The sequence below is a fragment of the Oryctolagus cuniculus genome, chromosome X (genome assembly GCF_964237555.1).
Source record: "Oryctolagus cuniculus chromosome X, mOryCun1.1, whole genome shotgun sequence".
Classification (NCBI taxonomy): Eukaryota; Metazoa; Chordata; class Mammalia; order Lagomorpha; family Leporidae; genus Oryctolagus; species Oryctolagus cuniculus.
Genome location: NC_091453.1, coordinates 133,685,854 through 133,713,573, shown reverse-complemented (window position 1 = coordinate 133,713,573; position 27,720 = coordinate 133,685,854). Strand labels below are relative to the sequence as shown.

Sequence of the window (27,720 nt, the reverse complement as noted above, 5' to 3'; positions counted from 1 at the left end):
CACCTGGCTCCTGGCTTCAGATCAGCGCAGCACTGGCCATGGCGGCCATTGGGGGCGAACCAACGGAAGGAAGACCTTTCTCTCTCTCTCTCGCACTGTCTGTATCTCTACCTGTGAAAGAAAGAAAAAAGAAAAGAAAAGAAAGAGAACAAAAGAGGGAAAGAAGTACTTCAAGGGAGAAATAATGCAAAAAAGAAGAGTGAGCAATGAATTTGTAAACCCATAATCTAGATAAAACCTGTTTATATAAATATAAATATTAACTAAAAAGTAAGACAAGGCTAAAATATTGACCAACTCTAGTATGTAAGTTAGGAGAGCACCCTTGAAGTTAAAAAGGTGTTCTAAGCTACTTGCATTAGTTGGGAGGTGGAAATAACATATTAATTTCAGTTTTTATGAGATTTGCAGGGTAAGTTTCAAAGATAGCAATTAAAACAAGAGAAATAGAGTTTGTAACCTCCACAATAGTGAATAATCTCAAGAGTACTGAATGTCTGAGTGAATGTTTATTTTGTTTGGAAGATGTGGATGATTCACCTCTGGATCTTTTTGCTTTGGTACTACATGGACTGCATCTGAGTGAAAAGAAAGATAGGTACATCATTAATCATTTCTATATATTTTTCTCTTTGGTTACAAAATAAGTTATAAATATCTTTATATAAAACTCTACTCATTTTTTTCTCATTATCTAATTTCCAAACATTAATCAAACCTCCTAAAACACATGTTCAGAAACCATGGAGTCCAACACATCAGCTGAAGACTGAAGGAAAAAACATTGCAAAGTCTTCTAGAAAAGAATACTGAGGCCATGGATACTTGGATCATGAAACTGTTCTAGCTGCTTCAGCTGCATTTATTCAGGTTACCACTGTCTGCTTCCGCTTCTTTGTTGAACCTATGCTCTCTGCCTATAGTGCCAAGCTTGTATCCTCTATACACCTACTAGTTGAAGTCCTCCTTATCATTGAGTACTCACTGTCCTGAAATCTTCCATTCCTGAATTAATTTTTCCTCCTTTTGATTTCTCGTGGTGATTGTGCTTCTGTTGCTAATTGCCTGATTATATGTTTGTCTTGAGCATCCTCTCCCCCACTCCACAAATCAGCTATTTATCTTTAAATTTTATCACGCAATTTAGGTATCAGTTTTATAGTCATTCATGAAACCTCCAAGCTGCTTTATCCACTGATCACAGTCAGGTTTGTTCAATGAACAAGTGAATGAATAAAAGGATTGTTATACAGATATAAAAATCAGTTGAAGTTTAACAAAAGTTAGTAGAGATCTGTATCATTCTTTTTTTTATGATGAAGGAAATTATATAGTTAGCTTGTCTCTATGGGATACCAACAGTGCACAAAAAAGTGTATATACAGTAAAACTACGTTCTAATACTGGTCCTGTCTTCAGTGACTGCCATCTCTACCAAGGCCCCAAACAACACCAGCTGATACATACCTGACATCCAGGCCATGGAACAGAAGGATTTCTGGTCTGTAAGCCTCCTTGGGTATAAACCACTAAGGAAGGTGATCCCACTGGAGTTGGAACCTGTGAATGTTAATGTAAAAGAAAACAAAAGGTAAAAATTTAACTAGAATTTAATTTCTGTTTTAATACAAGCTTGCCAACAGGACAAGCAGTCCTAGAGTAAATGTTACATTTAATGAACATCTGAATGCCAAATACAAATAAAAAGATAAAAACAAATCTATAAAGGAGTTTCTAGTAATAAAGTGTGATGGGGGAGGGAGGAGACCTAAAGAATAGTTCTTGACAAGAATGATCAAATTGCATCAAGGACTGCACAATACCACAATGTGTGGTATGTGGGGCAGCACAGATGAATATTGTACCCACTGGGGCTAGTGCCCAGGTATTGGTCTCCTTTGAGGAGAGGAGGTGAGTGTGAGACAACGCCGACACAGCAGAACAAGCCTCTCCTCTGATAAAATAAAAAAGAGGAGATTTACACACCCAACTTGGGTGCCACCTTGGACAGTCCCCTCACTCTGGAGCACTGAACAGAGCTCCCTGGCCATACCCAGCACACACCCTGGGTATTCACTGAAAGAACAGACACTCCAGTAAGCCACAGCGGAAGAGTCCAAAGACAAAAAATCATCACAGGGAAACAAAAACCAACAAGTATCTCCAGAAATGCCTAATAATAAATGCAGAAATTCAAGAAACAAGAATAAGGAGGACAACATGATGCCCCCAAAGAAACACAACAACACTTCCATACTGGAATGTGAAGATGAAGAGATTGAAGATATGCCGGAAATAGAATTTAAAAAAATGATCATAGGATTACTTAGAAGTAATCAGAAGCATAATCCACGAATTAAAGAAATTCACATATGACACAAATGAAAATATTTCCCATGAAATAGATTTTAAAGAGAAGTCAAAATGAAATACTGGAAATGAAGAATTAAATAGATCAAATAAAAGAATGCAGTGGAAATATCTAAGAAGAAAATCTCTGGAAATTTTACAGTCAGACTAAAAAAGAAAGGGTAGAGGAGGAGGAGAAGGAGAAGAAGAAGAAATTATAAAACTAAAAACAGGAGTTGGAGATTTATGGAATACTATCAAACAACCCAACCAATGGGTCTTTTTTTTTTATTTGACAGAGTTAGACAGTGAGAGAGAGAGACAGAGAGAAAGGTCTTGCTTCCTTTGGTTCACTTCCCAAAATGGCCGCTACAGCCAACGAAGCCAGGAGCCAGGTGCTTCTTCCTGGTCTCCCACACAGGTGCAGGGGCCCAAGCACTTGGGCCATCCTCCACTGCCTTCCTGGGCCACAGCAGAGAGCTGGACTGGAAGAGGAGCAGCTGGAACTAGAACCCGGCGCTCATATGGGATGCCGGCACCACAGGCAGAGGATTAACCAAGTGAGCCACGGTGCTGGCCCACCCAACCAATGGGTCTTAGGAGTTCCTGAAGGCATGGAAAGAGGTAATGGATTAGGAGGCCTTTTTAATGAATTAATTACAGAAAACTTCTCCAATTTGGAGAAAGAAAGGGATTTCCAAGTACAGGAAACACATAGAACTCCTAATAGATGTGACCATAAAAGATCTTCACCATGACATATTATAGTCAAACTTTTCACAGTAAAACACAAAGAAAATATTCTAACATGTGCATGAGAGAAACACTGGATTACTTTGAGAGGAACTCCAATTAAACTCACAGCTTGGGGCTGGCAAGGAATAGTATCCAGGATTTTTACAAAACTCATAAAGCAGTAAGACAAACACAAATAACCTCACCAAAAATATGTGAACACTTAAACATTTCATTAAAAAGATAACTTAATGGCTGATGAATATATGAAAAGATGCTGAACCATATCAAAAAGAAAACATACCATGATATCATTAGTTACCTTCAAGAGTGAAAACATTTTGGGGCTGGCATTGTGGCTTAGCAAGGTATGTCACAACTTGGGATGCCTGCATCCCACATTAGAGGGTGGGCTGAAGTCCTAGCTCCTCTCCTGCTGATAGAGCTCCCTGTTAATGCTCCCTGTTAATGCACCAATGGATGACGGCCCAAGTACTTGGGTAATTGCCTCCCACTAGACCTTCCTTCTGAAGCTTCCAAGGGAAAATTGTTTCCTTGCCCTTTATAGGGTTTAGAGGCTACCCATATTCTTTGGCTTATGACTCCCTTCTTGTATCTTTGGAGTCAGTAAACGTAGCATTATTCTGACTTTGCTTCCCTCATCACGTTTCTCTCTCGCTCGCTCATTCTTGCTTTTCTCCTCTAGTTTTAAGGACCTTGTTATTATATTGGGTCCACTTGGATAATCTAGGATAATCTCCCTATTTTAAGGTCAGCTGATCAGTAATCTTAATTACACCTGCAACCTTAATTCCACTTTGCCATATAACCAAACATATTTACAATTTCCATGGATTATGATATTGACCTCTGACATCATTAGAATGAATACTCATTTGTCAGTAGAGGTGGTAGAAATCAGAAGGTATGGAACAATATCATCAAACTGGAAGAGTATACCCACATAAACAAACATTGAATTCACTACTTACTAAGGTAAATTTAAAGAATGTATTTCAGGTGATGCCAAACAGAAACCCTAACATGGAAGAAGTAATGATGGGAAAGAAAATGGCAAATAATGTGGTTGAATCTACAGTCTATAAAATAATAATACATCTAATTTTGATTATCAAAAACAAGATACTGACTTATGAAGAAATAGAAAATATGAACAGATCTATAATTTAATAAGGAGGTTGAATCAGTAATAAAAAATCTCCCAAAGAGGAAAATATTGGGACTGGATGGCTACATTGGTGAATTGTACCAAACATTAAAAGAACTCATACCAAATCTTCTCAAAGTCTTCCCAAAAATGGAAGAGGATGGAATATTTCCCAACTTATTTTATAAAGCTAGTGTTGCCCTAATACCAAAGCTGAATACAACATAAGAAAATGATAGAACATTATCCTTTATGAAGATTAACGCACTAACAAACTGAATTCAGCAGCTTATTAAAAGGATTATATGCTATGGCCAAGTAGGATTTATTCCTGGAATGCAAGAACAGTTCAATATATGAAAACCAATTGCTATAACACATCACATTAATAAAACAAAGGGGAAATCAAATGATAATGTTAGTTAATGCAGAAAAAATTTGATAAAACTCAAACTCCTTTCATGATAAAAGTGCTCAGTAAACTAGAAATAGGAAACTTACTCAACATAATAAAAGACACATTTGGAAAGATAACAGCTAACATCTACTCAGTGGTTAAATAATGAAATATTTCTCCCCTAGGATCAGGAATAAGGCAAGCATGCTTCATCTCACAAATTCTATTCGACACAGTATTGTAAGTTCTAGTCAGAGCAATTGTCCAGAGAAATAAATTAAAGAAGCTCAATTTGGGAAGAAGTAAAATTATTTCTGCTTGCAGATGACATGACTTTATATATAGAAAGGCTAAAAGTTCTATCAGAAAATTACAACTAATAAAGAAATTCAACAAAGTTGCAGGATACAAAATGAACACAAAAAGTCCATGATCGATTGAGAAAATAATTCCATTTACAATAGCACCAAAAAAAATAAAATACTGAGACACAAATTTAATCAAATAGGGAAAAGGCTTGAAGGCTTGTACACTGAAAATGTCAAAACATTGCTGAAGTAAATTAAAGAAAATTTATATAAATGGAAAGTCATTCAGTGTTCATGATTGGAAGATTTATTATTATTATTTTTTAAAGTGGAGCCAGGACTCACACCCAGGCACTCTGATATGGGATGTGGGCATCCCAAGTGGTGTGTGACCTGCTACTCCAAACACCTGCTCCCCAACCCCTGGCTGTTTCTTTCTCTCTTTTTTTAAAGATTTATTTTATTTATTTGAAAGAGTTACAGAGAGAAGTAGAGACAGAGAGAGGTCTTCCATCCACTGGTTCACTCCCCAGTTGGCCACAATGGCCCAAGATGTGCCGATCCAAAGCCAGGCATCAGTAGCTTCTTCTGGGTCTCCCACGTGTGTGCAGGGGCCCAAGGACTTGGGCCATCTTTTATTGCTCTTCCAGGCCACAGCAGAGAGCTGGATCAGAAGTGGAGTAGCCAGGAATTGAACTGGAGTCCATGTGGGATGCTGGCACTGCAGATGGCGGCTTTACCGGCTACACCACAGTGTAGCCCCTCCAAATTCTTACACAGAAATTCTTACCCCTAATATGGTAGGATCTATGGAAGGTAATTAGGTCATAAGGGTGAGACTTTCATGAATGGAATTAGTACCTTACAAAAGGGATCCTAGAGAGCTCTTTTGCTCCCATATGAGGCTACAGTAATAAGTCAGAGAAACAGGAAAGAAGACCTTCACCAGACACCAAATCTGCGGGTATCTTGGTCTGGAATTTCCAAGCCTCCAGAAGAAATAAATGTTTCTTGCTTAAGCTACCTAATCTATAGCAATTTATTATAGCAACCCAGACTAAGAAAGCTATCATCAAATACAAATTGGCAAAAAATGAAAGATATAGAGAAAAAAGCAAACGGAAACTTTAAATACAAAACAATAAAAACATAGAAAATAATAAATGTTGGTGAAGATGTAGAGAAATTAGAATCCTTATAAATGATGCAGCTACTAAATGGTATGGTGGGTCCTCAAAAAATTAAATTTTTAAAAATTACATTAATTACTGTGTGATCTAGAAATTCCACCTCAGGGTATAGATCAAAAAGGAATGAAAGCAAGGACTCAAACACTATACACCAACATTTATATTAGCATTATTCACAATAGACAAAAGGTTGAAACAACCTAAATTCCAGCAAAGATGAATGTATAAAAAAGGTAGTATATGTATACAACGGAATATTATGGAACCATGAAACTTCCACATATTCAAAGCAAAAGAACAAAGCCGGGTGTATCACACTGCCTGATCTCAAAATATATTATACATCTATTATAATCAAAATAGTATGGTACCAGCATAAAAATAGACACCTTGGCCAATGGAACAGAATAGAAATTCCAGAAATAAACCAACATATTAACGATTGATTTTCACACAGGTGTTAAGAACACACAACGAAGAAAGGACAGTCTCTTCAATAAATAATGTTGGAAAGACTGGATATCTGTGTGTCTCTCAAATGTCTTTCCTTCAGTCTCCACTGTTACTGTACTAAACCTGGTCATTCTAGATTTCTTGCCTGTGTGACGTGAAAAGGCTAGAAGTTCTGGCATTTGTTAACCTCTGTAGTTTCAACTTTTGTTACATCCATCATATATTATGCTACAACCATATATGAATATAAATGTGTGTGAGTGTGTGTGTGTGTGTGTGGCACAAATGTTACCATCTGGGGAACAGGAGCAGAAATAGTATTCCAGATGGTTGATGTGCAGGTGTAGGTATTCAACTGCCAGTTCATTTCACCATTAATTTTCATCTCTGCAGATTTATACCACTTCATGTCAGATCTAATGGGAAAAAGATAGTCTTTTCAATAAAAGCTGTTGGGAAAAGAGGATATACACATGAAAAAAATGACACTGGACCCTTATCTCAACCATATATAAAAATCAACTCAAAATGGATTAAATACTTAAATGTAAGACCTTACATTGTAAAACTGCTTAAAAATTGGGTGCACAGCTCCCTGGCACTGGATTAGGAAATTATTTTTTTGCATTTGATCTCAAAAGCTCAGGGAACAAATGCAAAATTAGAAAAAGGGGATTATAATACTCTATAGCACCAACTGATTATTTTATTGTTTTTGCTTAATAAAATAAAATGAGAAGTGCTCATGAAATACAGACTATATAATAAAGAATCCAAATTACAAAGAACTATGAGGAATGTCAATATTTAAGACCTGCCTTGAAGCAGATGAGCAATAAAGGGGGTAAGAAGCACGTAATAAGAGTATACTTTAAGAACTTGACCTACAAATGTTAGGGTAGCATGTAGAGCATAAATTCCTTTAATTATTTAGGTCTTAAAATCCATATACTATAGATTTTTATAAGAAGTTACTACTACATTCAACTTAAAAGTTTCCAGGCCGGCGCCGCAGCTCACTAGGCTAATCCTCTGCCTGTGGCACCGGCACCCCAGGTTCTAGTCCCAGTCGGGGTGCTGGATTCTGTCCCGGTTGCTCCTCTTCCAGTCCAGCTCTCTGCTGTGGCCCGGGAGGGCAGTGGAGGATGGCCCAAGTGCTTGTGCCCTGCACCCGCATGGGAGACCAGGAGAAGCACCTGGCTCCTGGCTTCGGATCTGCGCAGTGTGCCGGCCGCAACGTGCCAGCCGCAGTGGCCACTTGGGGGGTGAACCAATGGAAAAAGGAAGATCTTTCTCTCTCTCTCTCTCTCTCACTGTCTAACTCTGCCTCTCAAAAAAAAAATTAAAAAATAAAATAAATAAAATTGGTTTCCAAATATGAGTTCCTTCCTCTGCATGTATTTATCGACTGTCATTTTAAAATTTACTTCTTGACTGGAATTTCTCCAAAGTTAAGATCTGTTTTATAAAACAAACAAAAATTTCATATTATTTTTGTATAAACACTTTTTATTAAAATGCATTTAAAATATTAATTTAAAAATAGAGGCTTACTTCCTACAAGGCTAGTCAGTGAGTCATCCAAATTGTTTGCCATGATTGTTCCACTTTGCTGTTTGGCTCCAATGGGTCTGTGTGTGTCTGAAAGTAACGTTATGTTGGTTGTAATGTATCATGTGGGGAAAATAATCTGAAAATGAGACAAAATGAGATGCAAACAGAAACCAAGTTCCCATCAATGCACCAAGGATATATATCTACCTTCCCATTACAAACTACCTGGGACTCAAATTATTAAGTGAATGAATATAAATAATGTTTAGTTGTTCATTAAGTAAATTTTGAGTACTTGTATGTGCCATATACTAAATTAGGTGGGGAAGATCTGGCTAATAATGACAGAGGTAGTTTGAAATTGTTGCATTTCTAATTTTTTTATGTGTTTAACTTAATGCACTCAGTAATTTAAATTTGAAACAAGACAGCTCACAGAGCATGGAACTTGTAAGTAAAGATCTGAAAGATGTCAGAATGTAAACTACATTGATACAGCAGAAGGAACAGTACCAATAAAGGCCCCAAGGAAAGAATGTGCTTGAAGTTGGAGTGACCAAAGGAGTCAGGAAAGTGATCAAGGGATGGAAAGGGGCCAGATCACCAGCGCATTATAAGGAATTGTAAGGAGTTTGACTTTCATTCTGAGGCTACCATCTCAGGCCAACTGCTTTGACATGGGGAGCCATTGAAGAGCTTTGAACAGAGGAGGGATATGATCTGACTTGTATTTTAATGAGTCACTCTGTTGTATAAAGAATAGACCACAGCGGCAAACAAAGAGGCAGTTAGGAAGTTCCTTCAGTAGTCCCTGTTGATTTTCTGTCTCTCTGGATTTCATTATTCAATCTTCAGTGCCCAGACAATACCAGGCACATAGTTGAAGTCAGTGTAAATTTGCTAAATGAGGAAATGAAATACAGTATTGCACAGAAACATATGAAATATACATTCCAAAACCATTTCAGTGATATAACTGAACATAATGACCTAAACTCAAATGTTCAGTCACATTTATAAGAATTATTCAATGTAGTGAATTTTATACTGCTTTCAAATAAAATAATTTTCATTATCAATTTTTGGAAAATGTCAGAAATACCCAAGAAATTTACTTTCAATAATTATTAGTTAGAATGCAATGCTTCAAAAAGTAATTTTTATGCATAATATGTTTCTAATATATAAAATATTATACAGTATATTGTATAAGTTTCAAAATACCTTAGACTACTGTAAAATGTCATTAACTCAACTGAGTCTCCAAGTGGATATTAAATATCTCCCGGAGCTGGAAATATACTGGTAAACATCACAACTCTTGTCTTTTCCTCATGGTATTTAGACTTTATCTGGAAAATTCAACTTACTGAATATTATGAAAGAAGAGGAACAGAAATGCTATATGATGACATCAAGGAATTTTAACTGCCGGCGCCGCGGCTCAATAGGCTAATTCTCTGCTTTGCGGCGCCGGCACCCAGGGTTCTAGTCCCGGTCCGGGCACCGGATTCTGTCCCAGTTGCCCCTCTTCCAGGCCAGCTCTCTGCTGTGGCCCGGGAGTGCAGTGGAAGATGGCCCAAGTGCTTGGGCCCTGCACCAGCATGGGAGACCAGAGCTGGACTGGAAAAGGGGCAACCAGGACAGAATCTGACACCCCGATCAGGACTAGAACCCGGGGTGCTGGTGCCGCAGGTGGAGGATTAGACAAGTGAGGCGCGGCACCGGCCAGAGACATGGTTTAAATAATGTGGCATTATTGTAGCATAGCAGGTAAAGCTGCCTCCTGCGATGCCATCATCCCATATGGATACCTGTTTGAGTCCTGGTTGATCCACTTCCAATCCAGCTCCCTACTAATGTGCCTGGGAAAGCAGTGGAAGATCCCCTAAGTTTTTGGGCCCCTGCTACCCACATGGAAGACCCCAGTGAAGCTCCTGGTTCCTGGCTTCAGCCTGGCCCAGTGCTGGCCATTGCAGCCATCTGGGGAGTAAACCAATGGATGGAAGATCTCTCTCTCTCTCTCTCTCTCTCTCTCTCTCCCCTTCTCTCTGTAACTCTGACTTTCAAATAAAATGAATAAATCTTTTAAAAAATAATGTAGCATTTTGGGTAGACAGAAATGGAGAGAATTGGGAGATCACTGAGTGGCAGAATAAATGGGATTTGGTGATAAAGGGAAAGGAAATGTCAAAAAATAACTCCCAGGTAGCAACTGAGATGGATGGTGGTACCAGTTTTTAAGCCAAAGCCACAAGCAAAAGAGCAAGGTCTAGCAGCTAGTATGTGAGCAATTTCATTTTGGATAAATTGAGTTTGAGATGACTGCAGAACATCCAAGTGGAGAAGTCCAGTAGGGATAGAGAAAAACCATTCAATGAAACCACCAAGGAGATAGAGAGATAGAGCATTTAGTTTACCATGGTATAAGTTGAAGAGGGCAGCTTGAAAGTTTAAGAAGAATGAGAAAAGTAGAAAATGCAGAGTCTTAAGCCAGGCCCTATTTGAAGCACTCTACATATATAAACTTATTTAATCCTGAATACCTTATAAGGATAAGGGAATTCAGGCATAGAGAGGTTAAGTGAGCTATCCCAAGACACACATTCTTCAGAGAGTACAGTAAAATTTGAACCCAAGCACTCTGGTTCTAAGGCCAACATTTTAGAATCAAGAATCATAGTGACATCAACTGGGCAAAAGATTGTCAACAGAATGGTTGAAGCAACGAAGGGGGTACATGTGGCAATCAATAGTCAGTCTTGGTTTGTAATCAGGTCCATAGCCCTATACCATACTTGGAATTCACATTTACATCAGAGTGAATATACAGCTTTTTCTCTTAACTACCATGTATAACTGTCTTGTAACACCTATTAGAAGCACTAATGACTCCCAAATGATAACACTCAGAAAAGTAGCAGTATTCATTCTTTTGAAAATGAGTCAAATGCATAGTTTTTTGCTATCCTTATGGTCTTACACAAAGGACTTGTTTTCATCACAGTTTTGGTCAAACTCACCCATTAAAAATGCAGAAGTTGTATCCATTGAAAATATATGTACAAAAGAAAAAGAAAAACAACATTTAAAATAGTTTATTTTTTTAAGTTAAATTAAGAACAAAATTTAATTCAAATATATATAAACCCTTTAACAACATAGGTGTTTACTACATAGATTTGTGTCCAGAGTAGGAAATGAAGCAATATCACTGAAACACAATAACTGATTAAAAAACAAAATATGGTGGCCTATGAGCATCCATGTGCCAGTAAATATATAATAACCAACCTTTATTTCAAGGCTTGCTTGTTAATCTTTGCCAATTTCTGTGAAGTAAAAACTACCATCTTGGCCATTGAGTTCCCAATGTGACATCAACTAGCTACCAAAATTCCTAAAAATTTAAAAACTGGCTGGGGCTGGCGCTGTGGAGTAGAAGATTAAAGCCTTGGCCTGCAGCGCCCGCATCCCATATGGGCACCGGTTCTAGTCCCAGCTGCTCCTCTTCTAATCCAGCTCTCTGCTATGATCTGGGATAGCAGTAGAAGATGGCCCAAGTCCTTGGGCCCCTGCACCCACGTGGGAGACCTGGAAGAAGCTCCTGGCTCCTGGCTTCGGATCGGCACAGCTCTGGCCATTGAGGCCATCTGGGGAGTGAACCAGCAGATGGAAGACTTCTCTCTCTCTGTCTCTACCTCTCTCTGTAACTCTTTCAAATAAATAAAATAAATCTTTAAAAAATAAATAAATAAAAACTGGCTCCCGCAAACTCATGTGAGCTGCCTCCAGCACATCACTGAAGTATGAGGCAATCTAAACTTAAGGGATCACAAAGTACTTCTGTCTTAAAAATTACAAGGTATCACACTAAATGTATGCATATATGTATTTCTTTGTAAAATGTATATATTAATAGGTAATTGTTTTCATGGTGCAAGATTTTAAAGTTACAAAATAGTGCACAGTGAAGACTCCCAATCCATTTCTTTCCACAAACAGCCACATTCTTCTTAGCAGCAGCATATTTTAACTCATTTCTTATATAACCCTCCAAAAGTATTCTTTAAGAAATTATAAATATATATATATATTCCGTTTTTAAAAACAAAGATGGTAGCAGACTATATTTTGCTTTATACTTTGCTCATTGTCATCTAACAATACATCTTAGAGATGGTTCCATTTAAGTACATGAAAATAGTTCCATTTAAGTACATGAAAGAAAGCTTCTTATTCAGTCATTTAACTATTACAATGTTTCATTGGATATCCTGTTCACACTTTTCACAACTGTGAGTACATATGTTGAATAAATTCCTAGAAATGAAATTTCTGTGTCAAAAACTGCTTATGAAGAGGCAGCAGATATAATAGGTGGCTGAGCAGCAGAAGAATTCAAGATTCTAATCACATCTTCAATGATTACTAATATAGCTGTAAAAAGATATATTACCTGCAAACCAAGCCCTGCTTCCTGAAGCATTCACAACTGGACTATTTGGGATGGATGGAATCAGTGCGTGCTGGAGACTTAAGAGATCACAAGAAAGAATAGGCACACTGGAGAATAAATAGAATTACAAAAATCCTATCCAGATGATCCTATATTTCATTGATTCCTTCATCTGTCCATCTATGTATCCCACTCCACAGGGTACTTCAATAAGTTCATGGAAAATAGAATAAGATAAGCTTATTTCAATACAAAAGATTTGAAATCCATGTGTAGTTTTTTCATAATATTTCTTTCTCATAAAATTTTGATGGTCCTTCATGTACTAACTATATATCTATCTGTAATAAAGAGATAATTAATAAATAGTCAATCTGAATATAGACTTATCATATGACCCAGTCATCCCAATCTACCCAAGGGAAATGAGAACAGCATATGAAAGAGTTATCTGTACTCCCGTGTTTATTGCAGCTCAACTCACAATAGCTAAGATATGGAATCAACCTGAATGCACATCAACTGAAGACTGCATAAATAAATTATGGGATATATGCACCATGGAATACTACACAGCAGTAAAAAAATGAAATCCTGTTGTTTGCAACAAAATGGATGAAACTGGAAAACATCATGCTTAGTGAAGTAAGCCAGTACCAAAGGGACAAATACCATATGTTCTCCCTGACCTGTGATAACTAATAGAGCACCTAAAAGACAATCTGTAGAAGTGAAATTGACACTTGGAGAAGCAATGACTTTGAACAGCCCTTGTCTCGACTGTTGAGGAACAAATTTTTTTCATACTAATGGTTAAACTCTTTACTTAACATAGAGTTAATCATATGTCATAAGGTTAATTGAAAATAGATCTTAGTAAAAAATAAGTGTGGGAACAAGAGAGGGAGGAGGAAAAGGGATGGGAGTATGGCTGGGAGGGTAGGCATTGTGGGAAGAATCACCATGTTCCTAAAGTTGTAATTATGAAATGTATGAAGTTTGTAACTGTAAAGCTGTATAGTTCTGCACACATTCCTGTGGACTTACTTCTAATGGTACAGTTCAAAAACTTGCCATGGGACCCCAAGTCCCCTTAAGCTGGGTGGTAAAAATACCATCTTAAGTGTTAAAGTGATCACATGGTTAGGATTAAGTGTTAAAGTTATCATACAAATAGAATTAAGTGTTTGGTAATAATAATATAATAATACTAATAGAATTTAAAAGGAACAAATGCTCCAACATGGGAAGCAGTCCATACAGCAGACTCAGAATAACAATAGCTTTAAGTAGCACTCTGACCTCAGAATCAGCCCTTTAGACATTCTGGTCTGGCCAAAAAGCCCATGAGAGCATTTCAGGCATGGAAAGCCAAGACACTGTGGCAAAAAGTATCCTACATGAAGGAACTCTGTGGGTGAGACCCCAGTGGAAAGAAGTGGTCATCAAAGAAGGATGTACTTTTCTCTGCCGGCAGGAGAGAACTTCCACTTTACTTATGGCCCTGTCTAAATACAGAGGGAGTTTGTGGACTCAAAAGGCTTCTACTGCCTAGGCAGCTCATGTCAAGAGCCTCAGGTGATCACTGACGTCATACATAAGAGTGTTAATTGTTAAATTAACAACAGGAGTCACTGTGCACTTGTTCCCCATGCAGGACCTCCATCCTCAAAGAGTTGTATTATGAGAGTTAATAGTAAAACTTGTTCTCAAAGACTGACTTCATTTTAGCGTATTAAGTGGAGGACATTCTTATGTTGCATAAGTTATAGTTATGTCTAAGCACAAAAGCTGCATCATTCTTGGGTTCTTCTTTAAAGTTAACTAAAGTTTCTCCAAAAAAAAAGGATGCTTAAAAAAAAAAAGAAGTGAAATCAACTTCAAGATGCAATGACTTTGAACAGCCCTTGTCTTGACTGTTGAGGAACAGTTTTTTTTCTTCATACAATTTGTTGAACTCTTAGTATAGAGCTAATCTTATGTATATAGAGTTAATTGAAAATAGATCTTAGTAAAAAATAAGAATGGAAATAGGAGAGGGAGGAGGAAGAGGGATGGGAGTGTGGGTGGGAGGGCGGGTATGGTGGGAAGAACCACTATGTTCCTTAAGTTGTGTTTATGAAATGCATGAAGTTTGTATTCCTTAAATAAAATATTTCTTTGGGAAAAAAGAAATAGTCAACAGGTTTGTTATCTAAGAGAGGGTGATAATTTATTACAATCAATATAACCTTCAAAAGTAGAATGACTATATGACTTTTGTAGAAATTTTGGATAATAAAGTGCAAAAGAGAACACTGATCACAATTGTTTCACTTGGAAATAGCTAATGTGAACATTTTCAGGTGATGTACATCAAATTTTGCCAATGTATATGCATGGGATACATGTATATGTATGTAAGTATACATATGTATATATAGATGTGTGTGTGTGTATACACATGTACCCTTATTTATATATCCAATGTAAATGCCCACTGTTTTATTCCTTTGGGAAGTATATCATCTTTGTGAAGAGTTTGGAATCCTACAAAAGAGTGAAAAACTCTGTTATCATTTAAAATAGCTAAATGGTATTCTATCAGTCATAGCCTAAAATTTGCTCAATCTTATACTGTTAAACATTTAGGATGAGAGAAATTATTTAGAGGGAAAAAATTAACCTATATTAAGACATTTATTAACTTACGTATAAGAAGGTAAAATGTCATTTTTGTCTTCCAAAGAAGCTAAATGCTGTTTTAGTGCTTCAAGTAAACTCTGAGGTGCCTAGAAAAAATTGCTAAGACTTAATTTTTATAGTTTTAAGAAAAATTCGTACTCTTCTGTGTTTTAAAAATATTTTCAAAAGAAGCTAACATAACTTTATAGCAAATGCATTCAAGTTAAAATTGCTATATGCAAATTCATTACTAAAATCATCATCTTGGTATCAAATCAGAGTTTAAAATTATGATTTTTAAAATGATCAAAAGACTGCTAAAATATCCCCTGGGGAGAAGATATTGACTTTGAAATCATTTATTATATATGGTTCTTTCATTAGTCACTAGATCACTAGATTAACTTAAGTAAAGCATTAAGCCTAGTGAAGAAGTGGGATGTGGAGGAGGAAACATCAGTTGAGGGGAGTGCAGACATCTCTTCAACACAGTGATTTCATTCCCCTTGGATATACACTCAGAAGTAAGAGAGCTAGGGCATATGGTAGATCTACTTCTTTAGTTTTTTGAGGAACCTCTATACTGTTTTCCATCATGGTTACACTAATTCACATTCTCCACAACAGTGCACAAGTCCACTTTTTTCCACATCTTTGCTACCTGTTATTACCATTCATCTTAATAATAGCCATTCTAACTGGGGCAAGGTAATATCTCACTATGATTTTTATTTGCATTCCTCAGATAATTAGTGATGCTAAACTCTTTTTTCATATATCTGTTGGTCATTTGTATGTCTTCTTAAAATGTGATACAACAGGGTGGGAGGGTGGGTAGGAGGGAAAGAACCACTATATTCCTAAAGTTGTATCTATGAAAAAATGCATTCATTGAATGAAAACTTATATAAAAATGTGATACAAACATACACACACACACACACTGTGGGGAGGTGGGAAATGAAATACTATTCAGCCATGAAAGAGAAGGAAATCCTGCCATGTGCAACAAGAAGAATTAATCTGGAGGATTTGTTAAATAACTCAAACACAGAAATTCAGAGTTGGCAGAATAGGGCATGGGGGTGAGGATGGATTGGCCAAAGCATATATTACATATATTACAGTCATATAAGAGGAATACATTTAGAAATCTGTTGTACACCAAGGTGACTATAATCAATGATAATATATTGTACTCTCACAGAATATAAAGAGTAGATGTTCTGTTCTCTCCCTACTATGTGAAGTGGTATATTTACTAATTAAATAGACTTAACCATTACACTATGCATATTTTTTCAAAATTTATGTTATACACAATAGAAAAATACAATATTGTCTGTGAATTAAAAAATAAAATTTATTTTAAATAAGATTGGTAAAATCCAGAAGTGATATCAAAATGGTGAGTTGTTTAAAACTAAGAGTTCAGCATCAATTCACATGAAGTGCAAAGTGTTGGAAGCACAAGTAGGAAATGGCCAACCCATAGTCACACAGGAAGATCTGGACACCCCTTTTGAGTCCTGGCAGCAGATGGACTGAAAAAACTCCTTGAAACTGTGCACTGTTTGAGCAGGCGTCTCTCAAGGAGGCCAGCTGTGTGCAGCAAAGATGGAGCTGACTTGATGCTCACCTCCCTCTTCTGTGGTGTAGCCCTGCATCCCACGCTTTTGTAGGGTTTCCAGGACACATGAGAAGCCATGGGATCAGTTCTGCTGACTGAAGGCCGTGATTTTCTGTCCTGACTTGAGGACAGGGGCCAGAGTACTGATAAGAAAGCTCTTCCAGGAAAGAGAGCTGATTTACAGGGAATGAATGGGGATCTTGAAGGTTTAACCAAAAACCCTTGCCTGTCTTTTGCAGAGTCCACCACAGCCATTTACTTTGTTTCTGAGGATCAGAAATGAGGTAAGGAGGAGAAAGTGGTCCAACAGGAAATCTGGCCATCTACTCAGGTTCTCCTCCTGGCAGATGTCCCCTTAGAGCTTAGGGCACAGGTGTTGGTCAGTTAATGGTCATCTGTACCCTGACAATATCTGAGGCTGTGGTTCTCAGCAAAGGTCCCCTTCCTACTCTCATCATTTCCCTCAGGAAGCAAAGTCAATGTAGAGAAAAATCAGAGGACTACATTCTGATAAGTATCTAGACATGCTTCTGTATTCTTGTTCTGTATTTTTCAGGAACACAGGGACTAAGATTGTGTCTCATTCATTCATTATACCTAAATAGAGGTTAAGCTTATGCTTGTGAAGGAGTGTTGACTGAAATCCACTGGCTATGGTGCCAGTGGGCAATGAAACTTCATCTTCTATCCCACACATTCTCCTTGTCTCTCTGTCTCCACACTCAGGAGTCATTTGCTTCACATTTAGGAGTCTGTGCCATTAGTGAACCATTCTGTGGGGTTTGATGTCTATGTATAAATAGCCTTTATACTTATCAGTACATGAAGGAATATTCGTATTGTGTATCCTTGAGAGAACAGGCTTCTTCCCATATACATCATGCCACCCAAACCAGGTACCATCTCAGTGCCCCACATGTGTTATCTCAGATAGTCCCAACCAAGGCAGCTCTGCCACACCAGGCCTTGCTACATGGGATGGGGACAGCTGCAAAAGTCCCAAGTCTATATTTCCCAGAAACCTCTGATCCTCCTTTTCTGGAGATTACACAGAAGCTTCTACTCCACAAGTAAATCTGCCTCCACATTCATCAAAGCTCAGCTGGGAACCTGCCTCTTAAATAGCCCCCACTCATCCTCCAAGCAAAAATACTAAATAAAAAACAAGATAACCTCTCAGAAGGATGGCAAAAATTAATATTAATCTTAAAAATATAGAGGTTGCAGAGGTGACAGTCCCCATTCCCATAAAAACTACTTGGACCCTGAAGAGTGATAAACTACATCAAGGTACTTGGTATCTGGCTATTTATTTGGTAAATGTGCTGCTTTCCATCCCTATCAGAGGTGAGGCAGGAAGAGTTCACAAGCACATGAAAGAGACAACAGTTTTGATCCAGGGCTGTGTTTACTCTCTCACCTTCTGTTGTAATACAAGCAGAAGAAGACTAAACCATGTGATCTAAACCAACATCAAATTGATGCACTGTATCCATGATATGTCATACTAACAGGATCAGATGAGCAGGAAGTGAGCAGTATAGCAGAGATCTTAGAAAGACACATGCAGTCCACACTCCTTTCACACTGGTAAAGTTTTTAAGGTTCCAGTGGTCACAGGCACACAAGGACACTCCATCAGAAACAGAAAATCAAAGTATTATATATTGTATATCCCACTAACTAAAGGAAACATATTACCTAGTAGGCCCTGATGGTCAGGCCCCATGGGCTATCTGGGACATAACACAGACAAGTTCAGAGGGCACAGTAGACTGCACAAGCAGATTGTCAGGGGCTCATCTCATCTACACCTGTCATGGCCTTGTGGTGGATCCCTGATGATCAGTTGCTAGGAGAGAAAAACTCCCAAGCTAATTTGATTTCTACCACCCTGCTATGAGTTAAGCAATAGCATTACACACATTTTTCATTTGCAGAAATAAGGAACAGATAGTGGAAATGAGTTGCTTGAGACTATATACCTGGAAGGTAGACAAAAGAGCCCTCAAACGTAAATGCATTATTGCAAATATTGCACTGTTTCCACCAATCAGATCATATCAGTCCATGTAAAAAGATGATCTAGCTCTTATTCTATGAGACATCATGGAATGTACATCATGCATATACACACACACATAATAAACACATAAACATAAAGACAAAGCCCTTTAAATACATAGAAGAGATACACTGACCTGAGTAAGATATGGAATGTCACTCTGGTCAATTCCAACTTGCTGTATTCACAAAAGAAAGGAGGAAATGCACATTATAGCAGGGAGTGGGAATAACAAAAAATGTCTATTGAGAGACCATTGTGTATACAAAAGAGGAAACATCTGAGGAGCACAACACTTTCCTGGGCTGGTATCTATCTAGATTAAGAAAAACACTGAGTAAAAATAAGCCTTGTACACTTAAACACAAATGTCTATTTATCTTAGGGCTAGAATCTAAAAGAGAAGGCTTTCCAGGTATTAAAACAGTCTTTCAGGCTTGCTGTTTTGGAAAGCGCTAAATTGCATTTTGAATACCATACAAATGTGTTCTAATTTTTCAAGTTATCAGAAGTCAGCCACAATTCAATCTGTTCTGTGGGTAATACGCCATTGTTCTCTCTGGTTTACAAAAGTTTCACTATCACTTTCCTAGGTGTGGTTCTGTGTATTTACCTTGCTTGTGTTTCTCTGAGCATCAGTGTGAACATGGTACTAGTTATCCTTATGGCTGTAAACAGAAGCTCCTAGAAGTACTTAATTTTAGTCTTCAGTTTTACTGTTTACAAAGTAGTTAAAACTACTTCTGATTGCTTAGTGTTTGTGTGGTGATGATGGCAGGGGAAAGAGACATATTTACACCTAAGTTACTAAAGTAATTCAGAAAACAGCAGAAAAACTTTGGATCAAAGTGGATTTCTATACCTCTGCAACTTTCAGAAACTCTGCCAGTTTGCTTGTTCTTCCAAGAAACTTGATGTAAATATCCAAACTTTCCTTGCATTGATTTTTCCTCATGTCAAAATACTTGTCTTAAAAAAGATAATTACCATAAAGGAGTCAATATGTTTGCAATTTCAAGTTTCACTCTATTATTGATTCTGGATATGATTTTAACCTGTTCAAACAATTATAGTTTTAATCAGCTTATTTTCTGTTTTTACAACAAGTGTTAGCACTGCTTAATCCCTATAATCAACACATTTTTTTATGGACTAAGTACTATATACTAAACAAAGGTGCTGGGAGTATATGTGGAACAGAATAGCATATGCAGATTTTTAGATTTTAATTTCTACAGCTGTTAGTGTGTAGTTTTGATTAACATCAAGCCCTGAAGCTCTTTGAATGACAGTGCTAGGTTTCCTACTCTTTTAGAACCTTAAAAATGTACTAGGTATTTCTCCAGTATGATAAACAGTATCTCAAACTTCCATCAATAGGGTCTGGAGAACCCTTAGTTGAAAGGCAGAGCAAGAGTGACAGTGAGAGATCTTCCATCTGCTGGCTCACTCCCCCAAATGGCCTCAACAGCCAGGACTGTGGCAGGCTAAAGCCAGGACCCAGGAACTCAATCCGGGTCTCACACGTGGGTGACAGGGGCTCAACCACTTGAAGTCTCATTTAATGCTTTCCAGGTGCGTTAGAAGGGAACTGAATCAGAAAGAGAGGAGCTAGGACTTGATCCAGGCACTCCAATATGGGACGCTGGCTTCCCACCGAGTGGCTTAACCTGCTGTGCCACAACATCTTGGCCCTTGTCACTTTACCTTTCTCTTTTTTTCTAGAAAATAATATGAAAATGAATACCAGGGCTACACACTGCACCTGCATTTATTCTTTCGACCAATATTATAAGTTGTCTCTCTCCTGTTTCTTTTTTTACTATTTCTCTTTTTAAAAAGTAAAATGTATTCTATATCTTACCTAGTAGATTAAGTATCCCTTCATTATAGGCTGCAAAGAGACGAAGAGAATCTTTAAAAAGGAGCATAAAAGCAGCATATATTATACCATTAGTTAGTTCATCTGGATTTGCCTAAAAAGTAAATAAAAGAGTGATCAATTACCACCAAGTTTTTAAAAATTTATTTTCCCACCAATAAATTATGCCATTTATTAATGTTTCAGAAAATTAATAATTCTTACATTAAAATTAAGAAGTGCATCAAACTGGGTTTGAATAACTGGAAGTATGTTTAGCAGCTCTTTAGTATTCATAGTTCTCATCATACCATCTGTCCTATAAAAGACAAAAGAAATTCACGAACATAAAGAATTAAGAGTTTGAGAAGCACTGTGACATTAGCGTCTTGAAATAGAACTATGTTTTGGGAAACTACAAAGTAGATCACATATATTTCTGGATTTCTTGCTTATAAATTAATAATATTTACTGACCCTCTCTTGGTTTTTGTGATATCAGATGCGATCAGTCTATATGCAAGTGACTTTTCATTCAAATATCTGCTGTATCGTCTGATGAAAGTTGACATGGTATAGCCTAAAAATGAGATGTTTTGATTATTTCCAACTCAATAGTAAGACTTATTTTTGCATCTTCACTCCAATACCTCAACAATATATTTGAAGCCCAAAAGTTAGAATGACCTTTATTAATTACCTAGTCTTATATTTCTCAAATTAAGGATTATTTCTTATTTTTTCAAAGCCTTGATATCACCCTATGATGGGATGTTGATGATGATACTCCTGAAGAGAGGAAATAAGTGAACCTTTATCAGCTCCTTTCACATTTTCACAGAAACTATTGTAAATTCCTACCATTGGGGTCAGCACTGTGGCATAGGGGCTTAAGCCACCACCTGCAGTGCCTGCATCCCATATGGGCACCTGTTCGTGTCCTGGATGCTACACTTCTGATCTAGATCCCTGCTAGTGTGTCTGGGAAAGCAGCAGAAGATGGCCCAAATGCTTGGGTCCTTGCACCCACATGGGAGATCTGGAAGAAGATCCGAAGCCAGGAGCCAGGTGCTTCCTCCTGGTCTCCCATGCAGGTGCAGGGCCCAAGCACTCGGGCCATCCTCCACTGCCCTCCCGGGCTACAGCAGAGAGCTGGCCTGGAAGAGGAGCAACCAGGACAGAATCCGGAGCCCCAACCAGGACTAGAACCCTGGGTGCCGGTGCCGCAGGCAGAGGATTAACCAAGTGAGCCGCGGCACTGGCCAAGGCATTTTCTTAACTAGGACTTTTTCCTCCTTGCACATACTCATCTTACCTTCTATAACACTTTTATCCAGGAAGTTGTGTAAAGTGAACAAAGAGTTTCGAGATGCAAGATGTTGGATAAAACGCTGTTAAAGAAATACATTGAATTAGTTTCTGTACACAGAGAGTTTATTGATGATTTTATCATTATGAATGTATTTTTTTTCTTTTTTTCTCTTTTCTTTTTCTTTTTTTGACAGGCAGAGTGGACAGTGAGAGAGAGAGACAGACAGACAGAAAGGTCTTCCTTTGCCGTTAGTTCACCCTCCAATGGCCGCCGCAGCCGGCGCGCTGCGGCCGGCGTACCACGCTGATCTGATGGCAGGAGCCAGGTTCTTCTCCTGGTCTCCCATGGGGTGCAGGGCCCAAGCACTTGGGCCATCCTCCACTGCACTCCCTGGCCACAGCAGAGAGCTGGCCTGGAAGAGGGGCAACCGGGACAGAATCCGGCGCCCCAACCAGGACTAGAACCCAGTGTGCCGGTGCTGCAAGGCGGAGGATTAGCCTAGTGAGCCATGGCGCCGGCCCTATGAATGTATATTTAATGTAACTCTATCACTGATCTTCTCTTTCAGGAGCTTTGAATTAAATTTAGCATGATCATTTCCTGAGTTAGCCAACATAAGGATCTGGAGTACAGTTAATTCTCTACTTACTTACACCCCCCCCCAAAAAAAAAGTGCCCACCATTAAAGCTCATGAATATATTTACCTTTTCCCCTAAGACTTTGTTTTTTCAATTTTTAATTCATTTGAGAGACAGAGAAGAAGACAGATACAGGCATAGAGATAGAGGGAGAGCTAAAGAGAGAGCTCCCATCCACTGGTTTGCTCCCCAAATTTTTGCAACAGCCCAGGGGCTAAAGCTGAGAGCTAGAAACTCAATCCATCTCCCACATTGGTGGTAGGAATTCAACTACTTGAGTCATCACCTGGTCCAGTAAGAGCTCGAGCCAGTACTCAAATTCAGGTACTCTGATATGGGACATGGGTATCTTAACCAGAATATTATCCATTACGCTAATACCTGCTCCCTCCTCCCAAGATTTTTTGCTCAGCCATTCCCTTCTTTTAACGTTGAGTCATTTTAAATTGCAAAAAATACAAAAAATTATATAACACATATGTGTACCCCTCTGCCAAGAAGTAACTGGCATCATAATTTTAATGTGATAAATTTATGGCCTATTGTCCTTATAGTTCCATAGATAAATACTATATTTTTAAATATTTATGTAAATGGTGTTGTACTCCAAATGTTATTCTACAACTTGCTTCCTCTATTAGCATTGTTTTTTGAGAACCATCCTTGTTGGTATTCATCCTAATTAATTTTATATAGTACAAAAGTAATTCAAAAAGTTCATGGAAAAAAGTTGAGGGCAGGCATTTGGCCTAGTGGTTAAGATGCCTATGTTCTGTAACAGAGTACCTGAGTTTGATTCCCAGCTGTGACTCCTGACACCAACTTCCTACTTGTGTGAACCCTGGGAGGCAGTGGTGTTGACTCAAGTAGTTGGGTTCCTACCACCCACTGACCTGGATTGGATTCCCAGCTCTTGGCTTTGGCCCAGCCCAGCACTGACCATTGCAGGCATTTGGGAAGTGAATCAGCTGATGGGAGCTTGCTCTCTCTCTTTCTCTCTCTTGCTGTCTTGCTCTCACTCTCTCTTAGACAGACAGACACACATACATTCTCTGCCTCTTAAATTAAAAAAAATATTTTTAAAAGATGCTTATTTTGGCATAAAAATTGAAATATATTTATATTTTTTTCAAAACATTCATTTTAATGAATTTTCTGAAATACCCCCATATTTCATTGTATAGCCATGCATTATTTTATGTATTCCTATTATGGAAAGTTAGGTGATTTCTGGTTTTTCATTATTACAAATATTCTGCAAGAAGTAGGTATGCAAGTTCCCATTTCCTCAATGTCATTCTAATTCTTTATACTGTCATAAATTTTAAGTATGCTAATTTAAGCATGTTCTCAGAAAGTTATCCCTTTCTGTGAACTCTGTGCTTATTTTTTTTTAAAAAAGATTTATTTTATTTGAAAGAGTTACAGAGAGGCAGAGGCAGAGAGAGAGAGAGAGAGAGAGAGAGAGAGGTCTTCCATCTGCTTGTTCATTTCCCAAATGCCTACAACAGCTGGAACTGGGCTGATCTGAAGCCAGGAGCCTGGAGCTTCTTTCAGATCTCCCACATGGGTGCAAAGGCCCAAGGAATTGGGCCATCCTCCACTGGTTTCATAGGCCACAGCAGAGAGCTGGATCGGAAGAGGAGCAGCCAGCACCCAAACCAGCGTCCATATGGGATGCCGGCACTGTAAGCAGCAGCTTTACCCTCTAAGCCACAATGCCAGCCCCATCATTTCTTTTGATGATTAGTCTATGTACTCTTTTTCTTACTAATTATATATGCTGAATTAACCTTGAACCTAGTATATATAGGTTGCAAATATATTCTTTCAGTTTTGTGGTATCTTCTCTATCCAAATGTCATAAACATATTCTCCTACATTTTCCTCCATTGAAAAATTTAGTTCCTCTCTGTTTCATTTAAATATACGAGTATGTTCTATTCTAACCAATATCATATAGTATAATTACTGTTGCTCCATAGTAAGTTTCAAAGCCAAATTTCTAAACTTTACTTATTTAGTGTGACACTTGTTTATTGACATAAAATGTAATTTTAAAATAGAAAATTGCATGTAATTTAATGATATAGAGCATTTTAGCTGTTACATAAAACATGAAGAGTGTACATATGGGAAGAGGTGGACAAAGTAAAACAGCTATGCAACAATATAGTTTTGAGGGTATTTTTGTCAATCATCTAAAGAATTGAGAGAAATATGTACTTATTTATTGTCAATGTCTACCTTATGTGGTTAAAATGATACACCTCAAATACTGATTGCAAAGATATATGCATTAGTAAAAACAGATAAAACATTCTTAAATTTTAAAAATTTATTTGAAAAGCAGAGAGAGAGAGAAAGAGAAATAGGTATCCCCCATCCACTGGTTCATTTCCCAAAGTTAGGAACCAGGAATTCAGTCTGGAATTCCATCACAGGTGTCAGGGACCCAACTACTTGAGGTATCACCTGCTGCCTTTCAGGGTGCACATTAGCAGGGAGCTGGAATGGACAGCAGAGCTGGGACTCAAACCCAGGCACTCCTTTATGGGATGCCAAGTGTCCCAAGCAGCATCCTAACTGCTGTGCTAAATATCTGCTTCAGGAAAAAAAAGTTTCAGTACATATTGCTATTTACTTTTCCCCGTTGTCACTAATAAAAGTTGAAAGTAGTAAGATATTGATAAAACCAAAATATTTTGCAAACACATATTTACAATCCTCTGTACTAGAAGGAAGGAATTGATGCTCACCTCATTTCCATGTACCATGAGGTGATGCACAGTAACCAGAGCTTTGAACACCACCACCCAGTTGCTGCTTCCAGTTTTTTCAGAAAGAACATTAGCTAGATGTTCAACACTCATATTTGTTTCATTTACGTACTGTATTAGATCTGAATTAGAAATAGTAACAAATGTTAAAATACAGAAATAATTTTAAAACTACAATTGGAAAGTTTAACTAAATACAGATGCAATCATATTTCAGAGGAAAAAAAACAAAGGAAGTAACTAAAAAAAAACCCTTTCCTTCATTACATATATTACAATTTGTACTGATATATGTTCCATGAGAGTTAATGCTTGTTTAGTTATTACCTTGATGAAGGCAAGGAGTGCATCCATTTTGATCACCAAGACCCAGCACAGTTGATGGTGAATACTTGTTAAATCAATGACTACTACTCAAGAAGGTAAATAACATACCCAAGGTCATACAAGTAATTAAGTGACACCAATAACTGTTATAGTGCTTCTCTCAAGAAAAGTATTATTCCAAGAAGTTCAGTTAGGAGCTTTCCTTGTTAGTGATACCCTGTGTCTGACTCTTTTGCCTGTATCCATGTCCTAATTTCTTGCCTCAAGATAGTAACCACTCATCAAATTGTTTCATACAGCCATTCAAAAGTAAGGCTTTCATCATTTCATTTTCACTCAAGGGCACACAATGATCGCTTACTTTTTATGGGTTCAGAATTCTCTTTGCTGTAAATTAAAAATGTTACCTCAAGAAGAAAAGAAATCCTCTTTGCTTTCATAATTGTCTATAAACTTCCAGGGTCAGACACTTTCTATGTGTAGAACTTATTAATTCATCAGAACTCTTAGATATATAGCACTAGAATAGGTACAAGGACAGTGCTTCACAAGTATATACATTCAGATTCATTTATTCACCAAGTGTATATACTGCTGTGTCACATTTAAGGTTATGAAGAATGAATTTTTTTTTTCTGTGTTTCATTCCAGTACATGGCCTTCCCAGAATAATGCTGTGTGGGAGACCGGGAAAAAACTCCTGGGACCTGGCTTTGGATCTATTTATTTATTTATTTATTAGACAGTGAGAGAGAGACAGAAAGAAAGGTCTTCCTTCTGCTGGTTTACCCCCCAAAAGGCCGCTACGGCCGGAGCTACACCAGGAGCCAGATGCTTCTTCCTGGCCTCCCATGCGGGTACAAGGGCCCAAGCACTTGGGCCATCCTCCACTGCCTTCCTGGGTCACAGCAGCGAGCTGGACTGGAAGAGGAGCAACCTGGACTAGAACCCAGCACCCATATGGGATGTTGGTGCTGCAGGTGGAGGATTAGCCAAGTGAGCCGCAGCACCAGGCCCCTGGCTTTGGATCTACTCAGCTCAGACCACTGCAGCCATTTGGGGAGTGAACCTGCAAACGGAAGCTCGCTCTCTCTCTCTCTCTCTCTCTCTCTGCCTCTCAAATAAATAAATGTTTAAAAAAAAGAAAAGGAAATAAGACTTCAGAAGACAAATACAGATTAAGTCAATGAATAGGTTTCAAGTAAAATATCAAAATAAAGACATGATCAAAAGAGTAAGTAGCAGTAGGATCTCTGTAGGTAACAGCACATACTGTTTATGAAGTCACTATTCATTATGAACTCAAACCATACGCAATGGGACTAGACTGAGAATCTACACTTTGAGCACTAGACCGCTTTAAGAACTGTGCATGTATAAGGGAGGGCACTGAGTTAGACTCGGGAAATGAGGCCATTGTAAGAAACAGGTTGTTTTGCATCACCCCCTTATCTTCTAAGTTATTTGAATAACTAATAAATATTTTGAAATTTAGCATTAAAAACACCAGTGATTCCCTTCTATGCACAAAGGTTCAAATTTCCACTTCAGGGGAGGGGAGTCGGGTATTGCCATTACAGATTCTTCCGCATTTAGACTGTGCCTGCGTTCAGCCTCTTACTCACCAGCTAGGTGTTTTGGCTCGGGCTCCGTGGGTTCATCGGTGGTTGCCCCGAGGGCAGCCTTGGACGCAGACCACCCCATGAGAATGTCACAGATCGCTACCTACGAGGGTGATGGATGCAGAGTCCGGTCCCTCCTCTTCAGATCAGCAGGGACCGGCACCCCCTCGTAACTCACAAGGAGCCTGAGATGAGGAAAGAAAGGCT

General features: G+C 38.1%; 1 protein-coding gene across 5 annotated transcripts; it reads right to left on the bottom strand.

Moving 5' to 3' along the window:
• Window positions 1-27,720, bottom strand: LOC103345414 (phosphatidylinositol-binding clathrin assembly protein). 5 transcript variants are annotated; one of them, XM_051836019.2, is made up of 12 exons: window positions 27,517-27,720; window positions 25,544-25,686; window positions 22,149-22,224; window positions 21,311-21,413; window positions 21,059-21,152; window positions 20,837-20,948; window positions 19,835-19,941; window positions 19,109-19,150; window positions 15,305-15,384; window positions 12,614-12,690; window positions 1,468-1,560; window positions 1-578 (listed from the first exon to the last, which is right to left on the bottom strand). In XM_051836019.2, the coding sequence occupies exons 1-12, from the start codon at window positions 27,593-27,595 to the stop codon at window positions 481-483; spliced, it is 1,104 nt and encodes a 367-aa protein (XP_051691979.1). In that variant the 5' UTR covers window positions 27,596-27,720; the 3' UTR covers window positions 1-480. The 5 variants fall into 5 exon arrangements, 2 of the variants coding, with proteins under 2 accessions (XP_051691979.1, XP_069922527.1); XM_070066426.1 differs by having other exon boundaries at window positions 2-578; window positions 1,468-1,547; window positions 27,517-27,719; XR_011385327.1 differs by lacking the exon at window positions 12,614-12,690 and having other exon boundaries at window positions 496-578; window positions 27,517-27,717.